The 22,980-nt window shown below is 40.4% G+C and overlaps 1 protein-coding gene across 1 annotated transcript in view; it reads right to left on the reverse strand.

The window, feature by feature from the left end:
- Positions 1-22,980, reverse strand: part of LOC126091951 (CCR4-NOT transcription complex subunit 6-like) — a 178,433-nt gene that overhangs the window by 12,753 nt on the left and 142,700 nt on the right. The window contains exons 6-8 of the mRNA XM_049907289.1: positions 10,936-11,166; positions 1,154-1,331; positions 850-989 (exon numbers count right to left, since the gene is read on the reverse strand). Of these exons, the coding sequence (XP_049763246.1) occupies positions 850-989; positions 1,154-1,331; positions 10,936-11,166 (549 nt within the window). The remainder of the gene's footprint in view (positions 1-849; positions 990-1,153; positions 1,332-10,935; positions 11,167-22,980) is intronic.

Raw genomic sequence — 22,980 nt, forward strand, 5'->3', positions numbered from 1 at the left:
CAATATTTGCTGGTCACTATCACTCACCCACCTATCCCCTTCTCTACTCCCACTCCAGTTCTACACAGCCTTCTATTCCACCAATGCACGTGCTATTCGTATTCCCCTTCTGCTCCTCCTTCTTCCTCCCCCCTTGTAATCTTCCGACTGCACCTAGCAGCCCCACCCCATCCCCAACAAATCCCTGCACGTTCATACAAGCAGCACTATGCCCCCCACCCCTGACCTGCTATCCCACCCCTTCCCCACCCTAGTCTCCTCCTTACCCCCACAACCCAGATTCCTTCTCCTACAATGTGCAGCTGCTCGCAGTCCAACCTTGGTGGCCAGAGATAGTGGTCGTGGTTGTTTTAAATGCGTAGTAGTCTTTTGTTGTACCTGTCTGCAACTCAAAGTCTCCTCTATAGGGTGAGTAGCAATCTATACTTTTCATAATATTGTCCTAAATCTAAAAATGTATCTTACAGTTTTGGAAAAAACCTCAAAGTATATGTTTAACTGAAATTTTGAACTATTACTTGGAGAACGTCAAGAATAGAAAAGATTGTATTTGCTGTTGCAATATACAAATTCACATTAGTAAAGAGGGAAATGTATCTATAAGTCAACATGAAAAGGCCAGCACTTACAAGCATCTAATTTAAAATTTATGTACGGGCTACAAAATCTGGTATCATTCTTTTCTAATAAGAATACTAGCAAGAAGTTCTAGTAATTGTATGCAGCAAAATGTCAGAAAACTCTTTACATCATAACTGTGCTTACAATAGTAATTTGTGTTTTCCGCAATCTGCACTCCACAACTCCAAGAATGTGTATGACTGTACAAGTTATAGTACAAAACAATACCTGACGGTACGTGTGGATGCGGACAACCGACGACCTTGTTGTCTCTCAACCACTCGGGAGCAAGAGGACCGAGCAGGCCCAACGGTGTCATGCTCTGCTTCGAGTAGAAAATATAGTCAATGATTCCTTTGAAATCAAACCTGTGAATAAGAAAAAAATAAGTAAGTGATAATAAAGAAATGGCAGAAAATATTACACAGACAATAGCAGCTAATTTCTGCATAAACATAAGGCAAGTTCACCCCACAATACCTAAAACCTATTTTAAGTATTTTATAGACAGTGAAGGTATTTAACATCTTACGTGTAATTTGTAAAGGGCATAATATCTTCACTGTATGCGGAAGCAAGTTTGAAGGAATGTGTGAATTCATTTGGTTTTTCACAGCCAGAAATCTTCTGCAGGCAAGCTTTGTATGCAAGTGACTTGAAATCCTTATGATCAGCAGGAACTCTTCCAGATGTCAGGAATTCAATCACACCTGCAACAGGAAATACAAATGATTTAAAACTATGAAAAGCAGTTCTCTTTCCTGCCAAGGTTACACACTTTTACTGGTCCAACAAATCTGACACATGTTTGGAACTGCATTATATAATACGCAGTTACACTGGTTCTTTACTGTAATTATCAATTTCATTCTACTGGGTGATCAAAAAGTCAGTATAAATTTGAAAACTTAATAAACCACAGAATAATGTAGATAGAGAGGTAAAAATTGACACACATGCTTAGAATGACATGGGTTTTATTAGAAAAAAAATGAAGTAGAAGAAGAAGAAGAAGAAGAAGAAGAAGAAGAAGAAGTTCACAAAATGTCTGACAGATGGCGCTGGACAGCAAAACTGCTAGCATGACAGGTGAGAGGTACACCGATCACATCATCCCCAGCCTGGCTGATAAACACCTGCTGGAGCGTACGATGTTTATGCAGGATGGCGCTCCACACCATATTGCTAGACATGTGAAAGATCTCTTTCCGCGGTCTTTTGGTGACGATCGTGTGCTCAGCCGCCACTTTCATCACGCTCGACCTCCCAGGTCCCCGGACCTCAGTCGGTGCAATTATTGGCTTCGGGGTTACCCGAAGTCGCAAGTGTATCGTGATCGACCGACATCTCTAGGAATGCTGAAACACGACATCTGACGCCGATGCCTCACCGTAACTCCGGACGTGCTTTACAGTGTTGTTCACAACATTATTCCTCGACTACAGCTATTGTTGAGGAATGATGGTGGACGTATGGAGCATTTCCTGTAAAAAACATCATCTTTGCTTCGTCTTACTTTGTTATGCTAATTATTGCTATTCTGATCAGATGAAGTGCCATCTGTCGGACATTTTTTGAATTTTTTTATTTTTTTGGTTCTAATAAAACCCCGTGTCATTCCGAGCATGTGTGTCAATTTGTACCTCTCTACCTACATTATTCCATGATTTATTCAGTTTTCAAATTTATACTGACTTTTTGATCACCCGGTATATTCGGTCAGTAGAAAACATTTCTAATCTAAAGGATATGACTATACTGTGCACAGTGCCACAGAGAAACAAGCTGAGACATATTTACAAAATACTTACAAATTGTGTATCTTGTAAATGCAACCTCCTATCGTAATTTCGACCTTCTTGTAAACACATTGTCATAAATTTGAAATTCTCCATTGCAACAAAGTCTGCAGAAAATCTGATCATTCAAACTTGACTTCACTACTCCATCTGCAGTGTGAGTTGAACTAAACCAGATGGCCTGTCTCCTGCTCAAAATAGTCCACAGAATCTACCCCACAGGCCACAGACATTCCACACACTATGAATGTTGATGCATATTTTCAAACAAAAATACAACAAAGCTAAGAAAACCTTTAAAGAATAACTTCCAAACCTTAGAAAATAATTCTACAATAATATCACGGCCTCCTGGAAACTAATCAATAAGTACCAAATAACCTCCACAACTACGGATAGGAAACCCTCGTGCATTATTTAGGATGGTAATATTATTTTACAGAAAATAAATTATCAACAGAAATATAGCTTGGCTTTAGGAAAGATTGCTGCACAACAACTGCAGTTACTGAGTTCCTCCATAAAGTGTACAGCCTCCTAGATGAAGGAATGTAGACAACAGTGATATTTGTAGATCTTTCCAAAGCCTTCAACTTTGTCAACGATGGGCTACTCATGAAGAACCTTAAAGCATACAATATCAATGCATTTACTGTCTACATACTTAATAAATCGCAAACACTGTACTAAACTTTCATGTAAAGCAGGTAATAAGGTCACGAAGATCTAGTCTTCTAGAGATACAGTAATAATGGGGATGCTGCACGGGTCAATCCCTGGACCCTTCCTCTTCTTGGTTTGTGTCAATGATGTGACACAACCCTTCCACTCACATCTAGTACGCTATGCTGATGACACTTCCATCTTATTTTATGAGAAAGACTTTAAGGCATTACAAAGCCTGTTGCAACAAAGTGTGTAACAGAAGTAACAACATACGCTCTACACTAAGGCCTGCAGCTATTAACGTTTAAAGCAACTGGCTCCCATGACACTGAAATAAACAATATATGTGGTATTACATTAGTAGAAACAGATAACACTCAATTTCTTGGTGTCCACCTGGGCAAAAATCTTCATTGGGTAAACCAAATTAATTCTGTGTGCAAGAAAATCAGCAGTAGTTTGTTTTCAATATGCCAATTGGCAAAAATTATTCAACTCATACCTTAAAAATTGTATACTATGGGATAATTTATCCAATTCTTAGTCACGGTACTGAACTGTGAGGCTGTGCAGCAGACCTACATCCTAACAGAGTACTGGTATTACAGAAGACAGCGATTAGGTTAACACATGGACTAAGGTCCTGAGACTCCTATCTTAAAACCTTGTCCAATGGTAAATATTTAATTATACCGGTATATACCTTGTATTTGTAGAAACTGATTATATTTTTTGTGAATAATATGAACAAAGCAAATAAGTGCAGTGATACACATAACTGTGCTACAAAAGTGAGGGTAACTACTTCACACAGAACATGAAATTAAAAATATCTGATGGTAATCCTTATGTTAATGGTCAGATATGGTTCAACAAGCTGCTACAGACTTCAAAAATTTGTGAAAAAAAGCTGCTCCACAGGAAGTTAAAAGCTTCCACAGGAGATAATATTTGTGTTCAATCAGCGGATTCTAAGCTGCATGTTCTCTATTGCAACATCTAATGCATTTAGAATATTAAGATGTATATGTGTACAACTACTGTACATTTACATTAATTTATTACTCAACCAAGGTATGACATTTGCAAAAGTCACCAGCTTGATGGCTAAATGCGAAAAAATGTAAATCAATAAATGTTTCACTACCACTAAGTCAAAGATATCAAGTCTGTCTATCTCATTATACAACACTGCAGAATCTACACATGACATTAATTGTTTTTTTGTAACATAATTGCAAAATGAAATAATTACAAAATTCATCTATAACTATATTTAAACACAAATATAACCTTTCTAAGGTTCCATGCCTCAACTGGTAAAAATGAAACCCTTATAGGATCATTTTTTTGTTTGTCTATCTGTCCGACAGTTATAAACCCTTTTTCTCGTGAATGGGTATATGTATCACATTGAAAGTTATGACACACACACACACACACACACACACTCTCTCTCTCTCTCTCTCTCTCTCTCTCTCTCTCTCTCTCTCTCTCTTTTAGGTATATGGTCCCTTGGCAATTGAAAAAATTGAAGCTTATAAGTCAATGCAGTCAAAAGATACGGCCATTTATGTCACATACTCTGATAATCACAAACTCACTTGTCAAAACCTAAAGGGTACTTTGCGTTGACCTAGCATCATAAAATTTGGCAAAAAGAAAGGTCTCATAATACAAAAGAAGGAAAAAATTTGAAAACTGTGAATTTGTAAGTATATCAGTGAAAAAAAAAATCTTTTGTCCTTTCTTATCTGACACATTGTCTCTTCGTCCATCTGTTCAGAACCCTTTTTCTTGGGAATAGGTACACACATCAAGTTTAAATTTGTCACATTCTAAGGCCTGTGGTCCCTTAATTATGTAAAAAAATTGAAGCATCTAAGACAATGCAGTCAAAAGCTACAGCCACTTGAGTCACACACTCTCACAATTGCAAACTCACTCATCAAAACCTACAGGGTACTTCCTGTTGGCCTAGACTTGTGAAATTGTTCAAGAAGGAAGGTTTCACTGTACAGCTAAAAGACAAAGTCCAAAAATTGTTAATTTGTAACTATACCACACAAAAAACTTTTTTCTTTGTTATCCAATGTCAAACTTGAAATTAAACTAATCGGTAGTTCTGCATTCAGGTTGACTGGGTCGCAATCGTAAAAGTCAAACATCACGCTAGTAATGACTTTATTGTTCATATTATGCATTTCATAATTATTCAACATCAGAAATCCAGGAGCAATTACTACATGTAGATGTGGCATTTCAAGTTGTACGTGAAACAAATATTTGCAGACTAGTTTAAATTTACTTTGCAATTCTTGGATATTGCATTACCTGTTGATGTGCGAGTCCAGCCTAGGTAGGCAGAGACAGTGATCACACGTGTGTGTCTGTGTGGAGGGGGGGGGGGGGGGCTGTCTACTTCAGAAGAAGGCCTTTTGGGTGAAAGTTTACTTGTTTAGCAGTCATTTTGTTGTGCCTGACTGCAACTCAACCTCTCCATTATATGGTAAGTAGCACTCTACCCTTTTCATAATACTATATTTGTTCCATCCTGGACTTTCTATTGCTTGATATGTGCATTTCATCTACATATCTCCTGGGATAGACTATCTTCTTGCTCAGCAGTTGTTGCTCTGTGGAAAATTTGTTATCTGAAACATCCATAAATACATTTGCTAATATTCTTATCAGGCAGTTTCCCCTTTGCCAAAATTCTTGGTTGTTTATAAGCTGACCCACCAAATGAAAAATACATATGAAGGTGTCCTAGCTTATTAAGTCTCAGAAAATTATTTTTAATAATATCAGTTTGTCAATTCATCAGCACATCTGCATAAATGTTAGTCACATCTATTAAAAGGAACTGAGTCTCAGCCGAGGTAATGCTGTCTTGGGTATAATCCACAAGTTCCAATGATTCTTTATCATATGGCTATTTATATATATGTGTACATCATTCTCAATTATTATCTTTCCAAGCTTCTGTCTGAGATGATAACTGGGGGAAGTTTTGACAAAGAAATAATGCTCTTGACAACATTTGGACCACTCTCATAGCACCACCTTCTTCTGAAGGAAATATGTTTAGTACTCACACAAGAGTTTAAGATTAAGTCCACTGCATCCCCTGTTTACTCATTCCATTGTATGTGTTTTACCAAGGATTTTCCACTTTCATCAGAAACAAATGTTTCAATGGCTGCAGTTCTGTCAATAGATTTAGTGCATCTTGAATTCATGCATGTCAAAATTACTGTTCACCAGTTGTAATTTGCAGACAAAACACGGATGCATTTGTGTAACCCAGAGACAAAGCAATTTTCTTGCACTTGAATCTTCCTCCACCTTGGTTCCCAATGAAAGGGAAGAGAACTAATACCTGCAGATTCATACATACTGTAGTATGCCTTCCAAAGATTTTTGGAAGAAACCAGGAGACTCAGCCACAGGCTGGCATGAGGAATTCTTTAACAAGCATGATAATGCAGCTGCTCACAGGCCAGCCAGCTCTCACATTTTAGCACCTGCCCTTCAAACCATATCCTGGACAATGTGATTCCATTGTTTTTTTCTAAATGAAAAGTAACTCATCCTGTGGTATCACTTTTGGCCTCTGAAGTGGGCATATACACTCACACAAAGTGTTCCGGAAAAATCTTACTAAGAAGGTATACACTGGACCCTTCCTTAATGGTGCACACATATTTATGACGACAACAAGAAGACAAGTTTTCAGAATGATCAAAAACTGAATAATACTGTCTTATGTTTTCAAACTTTGAAAAAGAACCCAAAAACTTATAAACTTACGCACTTTTTAAAAAAACTGAAAAAAGTAGCATCAAGGCAGTGTGTGTCCACCAGAGATCAGAAATGAGCTCTGTATACTTGCTTTAAACTTTCCAGCGAGCCCTATGGCACCTCAGACCTTGTTGTCTCTATGTGCTCAGAGACGAATCGCGAGTCTCCATTGGTGCCCATTTGACTGAAAACTTATCACCTGAGTCCCGGAGTTTTAGCACTGCAGCTACATATAACAGTGACATACACACATTTTTGAGGTATCATTAATTCTGTGACAACAGCGCAAGAAAACATGGCACAAGGATGAAGTCACTCTCTAAACAGTGAGTAACTGTTAAAATAAATTTAAGCCAACAAAAAGTTACAGACATTAATGATAAACTACACAACTCACTGTTAGCCCATAAATTCAAGTTGCCGTGACCAAATGAATACAGAAATAGAGTGCTTTTTGGTCACAGAGACATTGCTCTGTGCCCAGATCTTTTTTGATGCAGCACATGTGTTTCCTCATGGTGAAGGTGGAATAAACAACAACATAACCATACATAACTATTTTGTTAGCATTGGACAAAATTTGTACATTTCAAATAACTTCCGGGAATTCAGCCAGTAACACTTTCAGCGACCACTGATATTTTGACGGGAGAACACCCCACCATTTTCAAGGCAATTGCAACGGACAGGCGACGTACATGCAAATTTAAAACCAAGGTTCTTGGACTGATCAGGAAAGATAACACACACATTGAACACTAGTGCCACCAAAGATGACCAGAGTCAGAGCTATCAATAGTGAGACTACAAAGTCTCAGGTGAGGTAGTACTGACTCTGTCCCTCCGTTATTTGACAAGGGAGAGAGCCCGATTCCAAACAGAGTTTAAACAAAAACCTCCATCCCTGTTAACGAGGTTGCTTGCTAATTTAATCTCAACTGCCTCCTTAATAACACTGTCCCAAAAGCTGGACGTGCATGCCAATATCTCGGTGTTATTATATAACATGGGGTGACCAGTATCCAAGCAATGTTCAGCAATAGCAGATCTACTTGGCTGCTGTAATCGTGTGTGCTGTTTATGCTCAGTACATCCGTCCTCCATGGTCCTGATAGTTTGAGCAATATATGCCACGCCACAGCTACAAGGAATGCAACATACACCCGCCTTACACAGACCAAGATCATCCTTAACAGAACTCAAAAGCACTCTAATTTTAGATGGAAGTCAAAAAACACATTTCACATTGTATTTCCGATTGTGTACAGAAGATGCAACGTTTACTATCTGATTCAGCATATCGCAGAATCGACACTGACCCCACAAAAAGTGTTGAGAGGAAGACCAACAGACTCCTGAAGAAATCGATTTGTTGCAGGACACTATCAAGAGTCTTAACACCTATAGTGCTATTCCCCCTAGGTTATATGGCCTTCCGAAGGTTCACAAGGAAAGAGTTCCTTTCCATCCTATAGTGAGTAATATTGGCGCTCCGACATATCGTGTAGCCAAGCATCTTGCTTCTCTGTTGAGGCCACGAGTAGGTCAGTGTGAACATCATACCAGGAACTAAGCTGATTTTTTACATCGTTTGGAGAGACTGCGTTTGAATGACTCTGATATTTTAGTGAGTTTCGATGTGGTCTCTCTTCACTTGTGTTCCTCTGTCTGATTCATTGCGGTTAATTGAGGCCAGGTTTGGTGCTGAATTAACTAATCTCTTTTGGCACATGTTGACATCCACTTACTTTTTATTCAATGACCAGTATTATGAGCAGACAGATGGAGTTGAGATGGGTAGTCCGTTGTCTCCTGTGATCGCAAATTTGTTTATGGAATACTTCGAGGAACGTGCATTGGAGTCGGTGCCTTTAAAACCTGCCTGTTTCTTTAGATATGTTGACAATACTTTTGTTGTTTGGCCTCATGGTAGGAAGAATTTGAATGCCATTCTAGAACATCTGAACTCAATCCCCCTGAACATTCGTTTTACAATGGAGGTGGAAGAGGATGGTTGCCTTCCCTTTCTTGAAACGTTGGTTAGGGGAAAGGATGATGGATCACTGAAACATGCAGTCTACAGGAAACATACTCACACAGACTTGTACTTACAGGCTAATAGTTGTCACCATCCGGCTAAGTGTAAAGGGATACTTCATACTTTGGTGCACAGGGCACATGTCGTTTCCGACGCTGGACTTTGCCAGCTGAGCTATCCCATCTGGAAGTTACGTTTCGTCAAAATGGTTATAGTGATAGACAGACTGAACATGTATTGCGCTATTGACCAACTGTACATTGGGTGATTGATGATAATTCTGAGTTGACACCTAAGTCTACTGCCTTTTTGCCTTACGTAGGAAACACTTCCAACAAGATCAATTGTATTTTACAGAAATACGGTGTGAAATGGGTTTTTCGACCTCCATCTAAAATTAGAGTGCTTTTGAGTTCTGTTAAGGATGATCTTGATCTGCGTAAGGCACATGTATATCACATTCCTTGTGGCTGCAGCATGGCATATATTGGTCAAACTATCAGGACCGTGAAGGACGGATGTACTGAGCATAAATGGCACACACGATTACAGCAACCAAGTAGATCTGCTATTGCTGAACATTGCTAGGATACTGGTCACCCCTGTTATATAATAACACCGAGATTTTGGCATGCACATCCAGCTATTGGGACAGTGTTATTAATTAGGCAGTTGAGATTAAACTAGAAAGCAACCTCATTAACAGGGATGGAAGTTTTCGTTTAAACTCTGTTTGGAATCCAGCTCTCTCCCTTGTCAAAAAACAGAGGGACAATGTCAATGCTTCCTCACCTGCGAATCTGTAGCCTCACTATTGATAGCTCTGACTTTGGTCATCTTTGGTGGCACTAGTGTTCAGTGTGTGTTATCTTTCCTGCATCAGTCCGAGAACCGAGATTTTTAAATCTGCATGTATGTTGCCTGTCCATTGCAGTTGCCTTGAAAATGGCGGGGTGTTCTCCCACCGAAATATCGGCGGTCGCTGAAAGTGTTACCCGGCTGAATTCCTGGAAGTTATTTGAAAGTTGTATACGCCAGGAGAAACTCAGGTCTCACAAAATTTGTACATTTTGCATCTGAAGCATGGACTGTAGCAGGAACCTTACTTCAAACATTGCTCCATTTCTAATAGAGCACATTTGCAAATGTACACATGGCATCGCTTAATTTTTGTCTTTCACCCACAACAGTCTCACAAAACACAGCTTCATTAAAGACCATTTGCTCCTGACATTCAGTCATTTCAACTTATCAATGCTACTTTATAGCACTAAGACTGCGTATACAGCTTCCGTACCAAGACGTGACTAACCTTACACTCCTAAGAGCTCCAGTAAGAGACAACAACACAATGAGTATGAAGTGAGTGCAGCACCACACTTCTCAGACTCATCATACTCAAAGAACTAGTTTTGCCATACCTAACTGCAGAATTATGGTGAATATATGTATTTCATAGTAAGGCAGACGTCTTTAAAAATAAAGACTGAGAAGAGTGTTACAGTCCATAACCTCTCTCTTGGGTGCTCGGTTCCAGGTTTACGAACTGATAGAAGTCTTAAGATTTCTAGCCAGTGTGTTTCTTGTTCAACCATAACTCTGGCAATCAAACAATACTGTATGGAGTATCACTGTAACAGCCATTGTTTAATGTTGTTTAATTTGTATGTGCTGACTTCAGGTTGCTTTTATTGCGATAAGTAATGCAAAAGTTCCTGGTCCATCATGCGAGCTATTTACAACTCATCAGACAAGAAATCTGCACTGAGTGAGCACAGTGAGGCCCACCACTCCTCTCTCCAAGAAAGTCCACATGTTAGGCAGAGTCTGCTTTCCTTGCTACCTGCACCCCACATCTGTCAGCACCCAAGAAAAATTTTAGAAGCTGTGTGTCAGTCCAACTACCGCCACTCTCCTTCCAATCCTACTTCATCAAACAAGTGAGCTATGTACTCAGCTCATTAATTACAGCAAAATTATATCATAATAAAGAGCAGAGCTGCTTACCAGAGTCTGGAAGAGAGTTAAAATCTCCACACAACAGTAACTGTATGCTGCTTGGATCAGGTTTGTGTCCAGGCCTGAAGCTGTGGCTGGCATCCTCCAGGATACTGCGGAGTTCATTTGACAACATCATTGTCTGGATCAACTTTACATCACAAAATTCAGGATCCCAATGTATGTGGGCTGTGCATACTAATATAGGCTGATGGAACTGACTGGGGTCTGGTGGCAAACCTGAAAAATAAAAAGCGATACAGCTTGCAAATTCTGCCTACAAGTAAGTGAAAACATGTGGGACACACACACACACACACACACACACACACACACACACACACACACACACGAGAGAAAGAAAGAGAGAATGACTGCAGGGGGTGGTCTGATCATATGAACCTCGTGAAACTGCCTCTCCTTGTACATAACTTACAGTTCTTAATATTGATTAATTTTATCATTTGCCAGAAGGCTTTCAATGTCATATATCCTGCTCAGTTCTTGGTTAATCACAACAAATCAGAATGTTATTGTTTGAGCCCTGTGCAACAGGTATCTACATTCTCAAACAGACCACTTGTAGTTCTCCACAAAGAAGTAATCATAACAGGAATGTCAATGGCAAACACTACTTTTGGTTACCACAATAAAATAATGATGGATCAATTTTGAAACACCATGACTGACAACAACGAACAGTTGAAAAATCTGTGCCGAATGTTAGAATGTTATAGGCTCTGCCCAAAAGGTAACATTGTATCAATGAAAAAGCAGTGTAATACAAAAAAGTAAATATGTCATCAATTCAGAGACACATCACAGTGCTATATCGAGCATGAAGGCATGGTCGCATTGGTCATGGTATGCCACTGCTTTCCTCCAACCTTCAAACTGTCTTACTCAGCCAATTGTGAGGGAACGACACTGAACCACTGTGTAACTTGAAATTTTTCACATCGATAAACACTGTTACAGGTGAAAGAAGTGAAAAGTGACACATGAAAAATATAGGACTGGCTGGGAATCGAATCTGAGACCTTTGGATTTGTTGTCTAGCACTTTATCACTAAAACATCAAGCCAGTGCAACACATTTTCAAAGGCAAGAATCGTACCAAGACCAAAACTAGATTACAAAATTTGGGAGTTGGATTACATTTTTTCCAATCATGACTTTGAAACTAGGTCACACATTCAGTCATCCTGCCACCTTGTTTGCCAGTAAATGCAATTGGGTTGTAGAGTGACAGCACTTTCCAGTTCTACATTAACCTCATAGGAATAATGTAAGAGACTTATATGAAAGATTAAACACACCTCACCAATAAATATGTAGAAATCTCTGTAACAACATTATTTTTCCTTTTTTGTGGAATTTGTGACATTTCAGTCCAAGTGTCACCTCCCTCTGTTTGTCTGAAATCTTTCAGTGTCTTTGCAAAAACAGACACAATTTCTGATGGGATAACCACAATCAGTGATTTTACAATGTTACTTACAATCCGTCTTGATTGCATAAAATGTTTATTCATATGACCGGTTTCAGTTCCTCTAGAACCATCTTCAGATCTGTAACGATAATGATACTAATTCACTATTTCACAAATGCAAACCTTTTTCGTCCTATCCAATCACCATCAAATGTACCAGAATGAACATGCAATTTCGGTTACAGGAGTAACCTGTCCACACATAGCAACCTTCACATGCTGTGTCACATAAAATTGGTTGGCAGAATGCACGTCATTTATATTAATTATAACACTATTGCCAACAGGTGGCGTCTGGTACATTTGTTACATTACATATGCACATACTGTATAAAGTAGATTTTTGTAATTTACTTTTATCTTTAAAAATACTTAATTAAAATCTGTAGGTGTCAAGGTTAAAATCTATACTTTTCAAAATTAAAATACGCAGTAAAATTATCATTTTTATAAAATCTAAAAACAAAGGGTGATTTCTATATCCATGGCACCAGTGCAGACTTGTTTTCCTCTATGGTCTGCTTCCGTGGTTCCTGCCATTTCGCTGTTGTGCCGCGATCCGCCCAGTCATCTGACGTCCATCGCCATGGGCAAGAGGGCCACACCGGAGGGTCCCATCAATGACTCCTGGCACCGCACGCATCTTCCAGCTTCCCCACCATGCACCATCTGCCATCCCTCAGCCTGGACCTCCTTACGCAACAGTTGTCATCTCAGAAAGTCGTCGTAAATACTAAAATAGGCGTTATGTTTGAACTCGCTTTGCTTGTTAAGGATTAAATCTGGATCTTTCTTTTTGTGGGTGTATATTTCAATTTCTTCCAAAATGTTAAGAAACCGTCCCTTATGAGCTCTATGCAAGATGTCTACATTTTGTTCAGTGTTCTTCACTGAATACTTTAAGGCAGCCATATGTGCCCCAAACGCTGTTTTGTTTTGGGAGTAGGTGTGCTCCCTGAATCTGATCTCAAAGTTCCTACCAGTCTGCCCTATATATTGTTTACAGCAGCCATCACATTTGATCTTACATACACCTGAATCCTGAAATGTATTACTACTATTACATATTTTGTGTTGGAGCTTCAATTTTAGCATGTTATTTGTTCAGAACCCTATTTTAACATCGGATTTACGAAAGCATCATTCAATCTTATCTGTAGTTCTTTCACTGTACGTGAGAACCACATATTTTTTCTTCTTGTTCCTCTTAACTATGACTTGACTTCCTTCTACTTGTTTCATTTGCCTCTTCCTTATCTTATTATAAATATTCCTCACCACCTTGCACATATATCCATTCACTACGGCCGCTTGTTTTAAAATACTTAGCTGATTTTCTACTTCCTGTTGGCTTAATGGCAATCTCAGTAGCCTGTATACCATCGAAGTAAAATATGCCCATTTGTATCGTGGTGGGTGACAAAAGCGCTCATTGATAACTAAATCTGTACACACGTTTTCTGAATATGCTAAATTCAAGCTTCCCATCTTTCTTTATTAGTGTTAAATCTAAGGAATCTATACGGTTGTCTTCTTTAAAATCCGTTGTGAATCTAATTTTCGGGTGTTGAGAGCTCATTTTTTTGTGCTGCGTTTTCAATATCATTTTTATCTCCTATGTATAATAAAATAGAGAGGTCAACATATCTCCTGTAATATACAATTTACTCAGCGATATCAGGATTTTCATCAAAGAATTCGTTTTCCAAGTGATTTACAAAAATGTCAGCCAGTGTCTGTGGTGCTGACAATTTTGGTGGAAAGGTTAACAGCAGTGTTATGGGAACACTTTGGTTCTGGATTTGTTGGAATGTTGACAGGGAGTTTTGGGGGATGTGGAAAGTTGAAAAGTTCAGCTAGGCAGGTTTTAGGTACTACGAGGGGTGGACACGGAGGAACACACTGAAGGTAGTGTAGAGGTCGGACATTGGTTTCCGAAGGCAGCAGTAGGATGTCCGCAGGCTGGATACCTTATGCAGGTGATGTCTGGAACATCCATATTCATTCAACAGACATCCTCAGCTTAAAACTTCATGTTGGCTGTATGATTACTTTATTTAAAAAGCATGACAAGTTTCATAATGTAAGTTACATCATTAGATGAAGTTTACACACGATTTTGTATGACAACTGATATTAAGGTTTCCTCTGACTCCTAAAATTTCACTCTATTGCAAAAATCATGTCGCAGCCTACCATCCCCCATCCCTCCGTCACCCTTACACATTAGTTTACCATGGGCTGTGACTCCATTTTCGGTATTGGGTGAAAGTACAGACATGAGGAGAAAGTTTAATATCAATTGTACTCCAGTGTCATGTTGTAACTGACTTCATCTGGCGATGTAACTAGTATTATCAAACCACTCGTGCTTTTTAAATAAAGTAACCATATAGTTGGAGCCATGCTTTCTATTCAACTTGGTGTCTGGACTGCTCTTCCAGGTGCTGGAGAGCAGGGGATTCTGATTTGGAGATGTGATATATGTAGTAGGGATAATACAGTGGTAGTATCTTACTGAAGGAGCAGAGATGATTCTGGGATGTCTGTGACATGAAGATGTGTTTTTGCAGAATCAGGTTTGTGAGGGACTGGGACTGGTGGAGCTCACTTTGAAAGGGAGGGCAAGCTCCAGAGAAAGGAATTTTTATGTCTGTCCACTTAAAGGGGGGAGGGGGGGGGGGGGTTATATACAGCATTTAAGGAACAGAACATGGAACTGGGATTTGCCAGGGAAAGGGATACTTTTACGGACTGTTGTAGAAAGTTGGAGGGTAGGGTAGGGATAGGGTAGTGGAAGCGGTAAATGATTTAGAAAATGGGCAAATGAAGGCGTTAGGTGGCTGTGAGAGAAGTTAGATAACAGGAAAGAGGGAGATACAATATGTACAGGTATGCAAAACCATGCACAAATACATACAAAAACGGAAAAACACACACTTGAACCTGTGAACCTTGACCTAAACAATCCTCCTCCACCTCTCTCTCTTCCCCTTTTTGCAACACATGCATACTCCCATATCTCATATGAGCCTTTTTTCACCTTTTTGTACTTCTTTTTAGATATTTTCGAGTATTTGTGCACATTTTTGTGTGTCTGTATGTATATTTTCATGTCTTTTTCTTTTATCCAGCTCCCCTCATAACCATCTAACACCATTTTCCCATTTCCACATCATTCCCATTTCCCCTTTGCCATCTCCATCACAATGGATCCCTGCTCCATCATTCTGCACCAACTAAGACAAGTATCTCTTTCCACGGTTTAAACCCAGTCCCACATCCTGCTCCTTCAACGCTGCCTAAACCATCGAATTCCCCCAAATGGCCTAACCATAAAAATTCCTTTCTCTTGAGCCCAACCCCTTTTCACAAAGACCTTCACCTTTTCAGATCCTGGCAGTCCATGTCCCTCACAAACCTTGTAGTGCAAAAAGTACATCCCCATGGCACAGGTATTCCAGAACCACCACCTCTGCTTCTTCCACAAGCTACTGCTATTGTGCAAACCATCACATATCTGCAGCAGAATCCCTTGTTCTCCAGCACCTGGAAGAAGATTCCAGACACCACCTCCAACCTGCTGACATCTTACCACTGCTTCGTGGCACCACAGCACCTGGAAGCAGATTCCAGACACCACCTCCAACCTGCTGACATCCATGGCACCACTACCCCACTCCTATGTCACCCACAGTGTTTCTTCTTGTCAACTCCTCACAGCACTCAGAATCTGCCAAGCCTTTTCAGTTTGTCACCTGTCCCAAAACTCCCTACCAACACTCCACTAAATCCAAAGCTGGAACAATCCCTGAACACTGTTGTGCCAATGACGATCCCACCAAAATCTTTAGCCCCACAGGAGTTTCAGTCCTATCCAAAGGGCACACCTTAAACCATACTGGACTAGTCAAAGACCTACTCTCCTTCTCCCTACCCCTGCAACGGGAACACTTCTTGGCCAACAATCCCAACATTGAACCCTACCTCTTCCAGTTCATACCACCATACAACCGTGATCCTCTTCCCTCCCACCTAACCATATCTTGGTCACCTTCCAGGAATTTCTTACCTCCAACTTGGCAGCACCATACATCCCCTTGTTTCTTGCGAAAAACACAAACTTTTCATCAAAAAACGGGCCAGCCTCGTAACAAATCCTAACCTAATCATCCTACCTGCAAAGATTCTATAACTGTGATTATAAATCATAGTGACTTCCTGGCAGAAGGCTTCTGCCTATTATCTTACTAATCCAACTATAAACTCTGCAAGGATCATCCCAACCTAGAAGTCAAACACAACCTCTAGATCCCTGCTTATCGCTTTAGGCCCTTCCTATGTGGTCTCCCTGGAATTTATTTCCGTCCTCACCCCTGTAACGTGCTGCACACACACCTATTACAAGCTCCCCAAAATGCACAAACCTAACAATCATGGATGCCCCATTGTAGCTGGTTATTGTGCATCCACTGAAAGAATTTTGGCCCTCACTGACCAATGCCTCCAACCAATCACTAAAAAATCTAACTTCCAACATGAAAAACACCAACAAATTCCTTCACTGACTATCCACCATCCCCACCCACTTTAACTCCTTGATTCCCATTCATAAATGTTGACACCATTTCCATATACACCAAGATCCTTTGTGCCCATGGCCTTGCTGCTATTGAGTACTAATTTTCTCAACATCCTTCAGACTCGAAATCCACTACTTCATTCCTCATACACCTTACTAACTTTATGCTAACAGAAAACTACTACTCCTTTAAAGGGATGGTATACAAACAAATCTGCATCACAGCAATGAGCACCTGCATGGTATCCTCCTACACCAACCTGTTTATGGGCCATCTAGAGGAGACCTTCCTAGCCTTCCAAAACCGAAAATCCTGGTCTGGCTCAGGTTCGTTGATGATATCTTCATGATCTGTATTCAGAGACAAGACATGTTATCCTCATTCCTTACAATCTCAGCACCCACTGTAATAAAATGGAGCATCCACAACCGTCCTTCCGATGTTACTTATTACACGGCCACCAGTTATGGTGCTTCAGCACAGCATCTTCAGACCTTAACTGATGCTGAGGAGATTAACTCCAATAGTATACACAATTCATCAGTGGCCCACATCCATGGAGAGTTTTCACAAACTACCTGTAACAATGATCTTGTGTCTCCAACCATAAACTACCAACTGTAATCAGTTGATGGCTGGGGCACATCACTGTTACAGGTAGTCTGTCAAAACCAGTTCATAGAGGTTGGCCACTGATGAATTGTGTATAAATATGGAGTTAACCCTCTCAGCATCCATTAAGGCCTGAAAATAGTGTACTGAACAACCGAAACTGGTAGCCATTTAATAAACAACAAAAGGGCAACTGTAAGTGTTCCATTTTATTACTTAAGTGAACGGCCGAGGCCTCTTAAATCTCTAATCAGAAGGATGAAAATACACCAATACCTTCTCTCCCATCTGCTCCACCTGATCCTACTCAACCCAGTGTCCACCTTCCAAGACATTGAGTTCCTCTTCTCTGATTGCTCCATCCACAGTGAACGGCTGAGGCCTCTTAAATCTCTAATCAGAAGGATGAAAATACACCAATACCTTCTCTCCCATCTGCTCCACCTGATCCTACTCAACCCAGTGTCCACCTTCCAAGACATTGAGTTCCTCTTCTCTGATTGCTCCATCCACAATGAACGGCCGAGGCCTCTTAAATCTCTAATCAGAAGGATGAAAATACACCAATACCTTCTCTCCCATCTGCTCCACCTGATCCTACTCAACCCAGTGTCCACCTTCCAAGACATTGAGTTCCTCTTCTCTGATTGCTCCATCCACACTGAACACACCAATCACCAACAGTAGCTGCATATCGATAGTTGCCATCCCTTCCAAACCAAAAATATTCCTACATACAGCTTGGCCACCTGGGGATGGTGCATCTGCAGTGACAATAACTCCCTCACCCAGTATACTGGAGCCTCACCAAGGCCTTCACAGACACAGTAGCCCCCAAATCTAGTCCGCAAACAGATTTCCGTGCAAATTAATTTCCCGTGTCATGTCCCCCCACACCCACATCCCTCCCACCACACCCAAGAAACAGCTACAAAGGAGTTTTCCCTTCATCACCCAGTACCATTTCAGACTGGAACAACTGAACCACATCTTTCATGAGGGCTCTGAGTATCATTATGCCCTGAAATTGCGGACATTCTACCCAAGATCCTTCTTAATTATACTTAGTTGCCCATTCAACCTCCACAACATCCTAGTCCCTCCCTATGCCACTCCCAATCCCAACCCCTTGCCATAGGGGTCATATCATTGTTGAACACCTAGGTGCAAGATCGCTGCTTTCATTCTACACGGGAGCTGCAGCAACACTCTGGTCTGAGCTGCTGGAGATAGTGGTCATGAGTGCACGAGGTGTGCTTGCTTGTGTGAATATCAAGTCAGTTAACAGAGAGAAAGGTATCAGTGATCATAAGGCTGTGATAGCATCTAGGACAATGGGTATCACAAAGAATGTTAAGAAAGGTAAGAAAATTTTTTGCTTAGCAAGAATGAGAGGATACAAATTTCAGAGTATCTGAGCTGTCAGTATCAAATATTTGGTGATGAGGACAAAGATGTGGAAAACAAATGGAAAAAATTCAAAGGAATCATACAATATGCCCTAGACAAATATGTTCCAAGTAAGGCCCTAAGGGATGGGAAAGACCCACCACAGTACAACAGCCATGTTAGAAAACTGCTAGGTAAACAACAAGAACTTCACCTCAGATTCAAGAGAAGTAAAAAACTAGCTGACAAACAAATGCCGAAGAAAGCAAAAACGAGCATAAAGAGAGCAATCGGAGATGCGTTCAATGACTTTGAAAGTAAAACTTTGTCAACCAATATGAGTAAAAATCCTACAAGGTTTTGGTCATATGTAAAATCAGTAAGTGGGACATTCATTCAGTGACCCTATTGGAACAGTAACAGAAGATGACGGAGAGAAGGCCAAAACACTGAATTTGGTATTCCAAAATTGTTTCACAGCGGTAGATCATAACACGGTCCCTCCTTATGATCATCTTACAAATGTCAAAATTGCAGATATTGAGATCACCTATAAGATTCTACAATGACTATGCAAAAGATCTTGCTCCCTTTCTTGCAGTAATTTTTCGTAGATCACTTGAGCAACAAAGGGTACCTAGTGAGTGGAAGCAAGTGCAAATTATTTCCATTTTTAAGAAGGGCCATAGGACAGATACACATAATTATAGACCTACATTGTTGATGTCCATCTCTTGCATAATTATGGAAAATGTTTTATGCTCCAGAATTATGACGTTCTTCGAGAAGGAAAATCTCCTCTATAAAAATCAACGTGGATTCCGCAGACAGAGATCTGGCAAAACTCAGCTCGCTCTGTTCCTCTGTGAAATACACAGTGCCACGGACAATGGCACTCAGGTTGATGCCATGAACCTTGACTTCAGGAAGGCATTTGACACTGTCCCAGACTGCAGTTTAGTGAAAAAAATACGAGATTATAAAGTATTGGAGCACATTTGCGACTGGATTCAAGACTTCCTTGAAAACAGAACTCAACTTGTCGCTCTTAATGGAACAAAATCAACAGATATACAGGTAATTTCTGGTTTATCCCAACACACCATTGGGTGGCTTGCAAAGTATGATGTAGATACAGATATGTGTGTGTGTGTGTGTGTGTGTGTGTGTGTGTGTGAGAGAGAGAGAGAGAGAGAGAGAGAGAGAGAGAGAGAGAGAGAGAGAGAGACTGTTCTGTAGTTAATGTTAAGCAACACTTGAGCTGGTGTAAAGAGTGATACCACTAGACCAGGGCTTAACAACTGGCCGGTTTTGAGTGCGAGTACTCGCGTCTGCTCAGGCACGTGCTCGCGAGCAGGTGCAAGGTCGCAGAGTAGGGAGGGAGGGGAAATGTGAGCGCACGTTTGAATGTGATCTCGGATTCTTAGCAGATTTAACTAGCCATCTGAATGCTTTGAACATTTTACTACAAGGTAAAGATCTGCTAATTACTCATTTCATAGATCGAATATGAGCTTTTAAAATGAAATTGACACTTTGGGTGAGTCAGCTGGAAACAGGAAACCTAGCTCATTTTCCTAAATTATCATCCATGCAAGATGTTCACAAAGACTGTGAACGTTATTCACATAGTTTAGTTGACCAGCGCTTTCAAGATCTGACAGCACTAGACAGTGATTCTGATCTGTTCTCTCCATATTCAGCGAATATTTAAGAGATTCGTCCTGAGCTGCAGCAAGAAATTATTGATCTGCAGTGTGACAGAGAATACAGAGACAAATTTCAGAACAAGAAAAACATTTTGGAATTCTAGAGACACTTCCCTCAGGATAGATTTCCTCGTTTGCACAAGCTGGCGGCTACAATAATATCAATGTTCGGTTCCACGTATGTTTGTGAACAACTGTTCTCTGCAATGAAATGTAACAAGACGCGCCTGAGAAACGCATTTAAACTGCACGCTGCGCCTAAAATGCACAAGAACAATTACTCCAAACATAGACGCAATTGTAAAGGGCAAAAAGTACAAGATAACCAAGAATCCCACACTTCAGTGACACCTTTTGTTGTGTAACAGTTCACAAATTAATGCGAATGTAGAGGCATACACAAAGCTAATAAAATTATGTGGCATGTGTACATTCTCCTTTATTTGTTTCATTTGCCACAGTACTAATTCGTGAGTGATATCCCTGCAGGTGGCCGCGGATTTACATTGACTGGCGACAGCTGTTGTGTGCCCCACGTGACTTTCCCCTCTCTCTGCTCTGGTCCAGTAGTGGGGGTAGCGTTCTCGCGCTGCTCCGTGCTCGCGCCTTGCTGCTCACAGCTTGCTCCGCGAGCGCGTATGTTGTGAAGCCCTGCACTAGACAATGGTCGACTGATAATGGATGATTAGGGCAATGAATCATGCTGTACTCTGTAGCAACCCAATGAAAGGGTTTAGGTTTGGAAAATGTCTGGAGAAATTTACTTGCCAGTACAAGTAGTGCCAACATTGAAGCAGAGGAGGTTGTGTCACAGTATAGTGCTGTTTTTGTACTTAGGGTGCAACGCCTCTACCATGCTTAAGAAAATGCTAAATGTGGAAGGATACAAACAAATTTTGCAGCATCGTGTACTGCGCACAACAGAGCAACGGTTCGGGGATGACGGACAGTCTGTATCAGCATGACAATGCACACTGTCCTAAAGCAGCATCTGTGAGGCAATGGGTTGTGGCCAGCAACATTTCTGAAATGCACAGGCCTACCCAGAGTCCTGACCATAACACAATGGAACAATAGACACCTCACTGGAAGAGTCACCAACAGAGTTCAAGCAATCATGAAGGCAAAAGGTGTAATTAATGTCCACAGATACAACGTGTTATTAACTGCACATATAATAATTAAATAATAATTGAAATGGAACCAACAGGCTGTAAAAACTTGCTGAAATTACACAGGGTGAACAAGAAGTCCACCGAAAAACTTGGTTGTTGGAGACACATTCTGAGTGTTTGGACATAAACGATCTACAGCCTCTGGCAGCTCATTACAGAGTAATAATATAATTTTGATCTACTCAGTTTGTTGCCGAAACATGACTGTTTAGGTGAAACTATCTTCAAAACTGTGAAACTTGTAGCATGCAACAAGCAAAAATTACACCACACAACACAGAGTAACACAACAATCCTCACAGTGAACACTGTACTGTTACGTGACATAGTGTGGTCGCTGTCCTGTAGGAACAGCTCAGAATGGCATTGTCGTACTGCTCTCCCACTGCATTCGGTGAACCCGTACACAAGGTTCGGACAGGTCAACTGCTCATCAGTAAACCTACCCCTACAGCTCTGTATCACTCTTAATGTACAACTAACACTGCTGGAAAATAAAAACCCAAGAGAGAACCGAGCAGTACTGAATGCACACTTGAAGGTGAAGACTAAAGTATGTACTACTCTTGTAAATAGTAGGTACTGCGGGTGAAAGAAAACAAGATACACAGCACATACCATTGACATTTACACTGCTGCACACTATTTTCAGTGCAATACACATACAAAACTAAATTGGGCAAGAAACCAAACAAAATGCAATGGTGCTGTAACATGTCAGAGACCGTGGGCCTTTATACCAAAATACTTAAAAGACATCACTCAAAAACACTGAAAATGTTTCAGTGGAGTTTTGGTTCAGTGTGAGTGTGTGTGTGTATGTGTGTGTAGTGGATAAAATAACTACCCGTACACCTGCTGCATATAATGCACAGATTAAGGATAGTTCATGGATTCCAAAGAAATGTAGGTACATGAGAGGCAATATTGGTATTATTATGCCTCTTAGAAGATAGATTGAAGGAATATAAACCAATACTTACAGATTCAGAGAAAGCTATTGGCAATGTTGATTGGAATACACTATTAGAAATTCTGAAATTACCAGGAGTAAAATAAAATGGGAGCAAAGGTTACTCACAACTTTTTCGGAA

The sequence above is a fragment of the Schistocerca cancellata genome, chromosome 7 (assembly GCF_023864275.1).
Source record: "Schistocerca cancellata isolate TAMUIC-IGC-003103 chromosome 7, iqSchCanc2.1, whole genome shotgun sequence".
In the NCBI taxonomy this organism is placed as follows: Eukaryota; Metazoa; Arthropoda; class Insecta; order Orthoptera; family Acrididae; genus Schistocerca; species Schistocerca cancellata.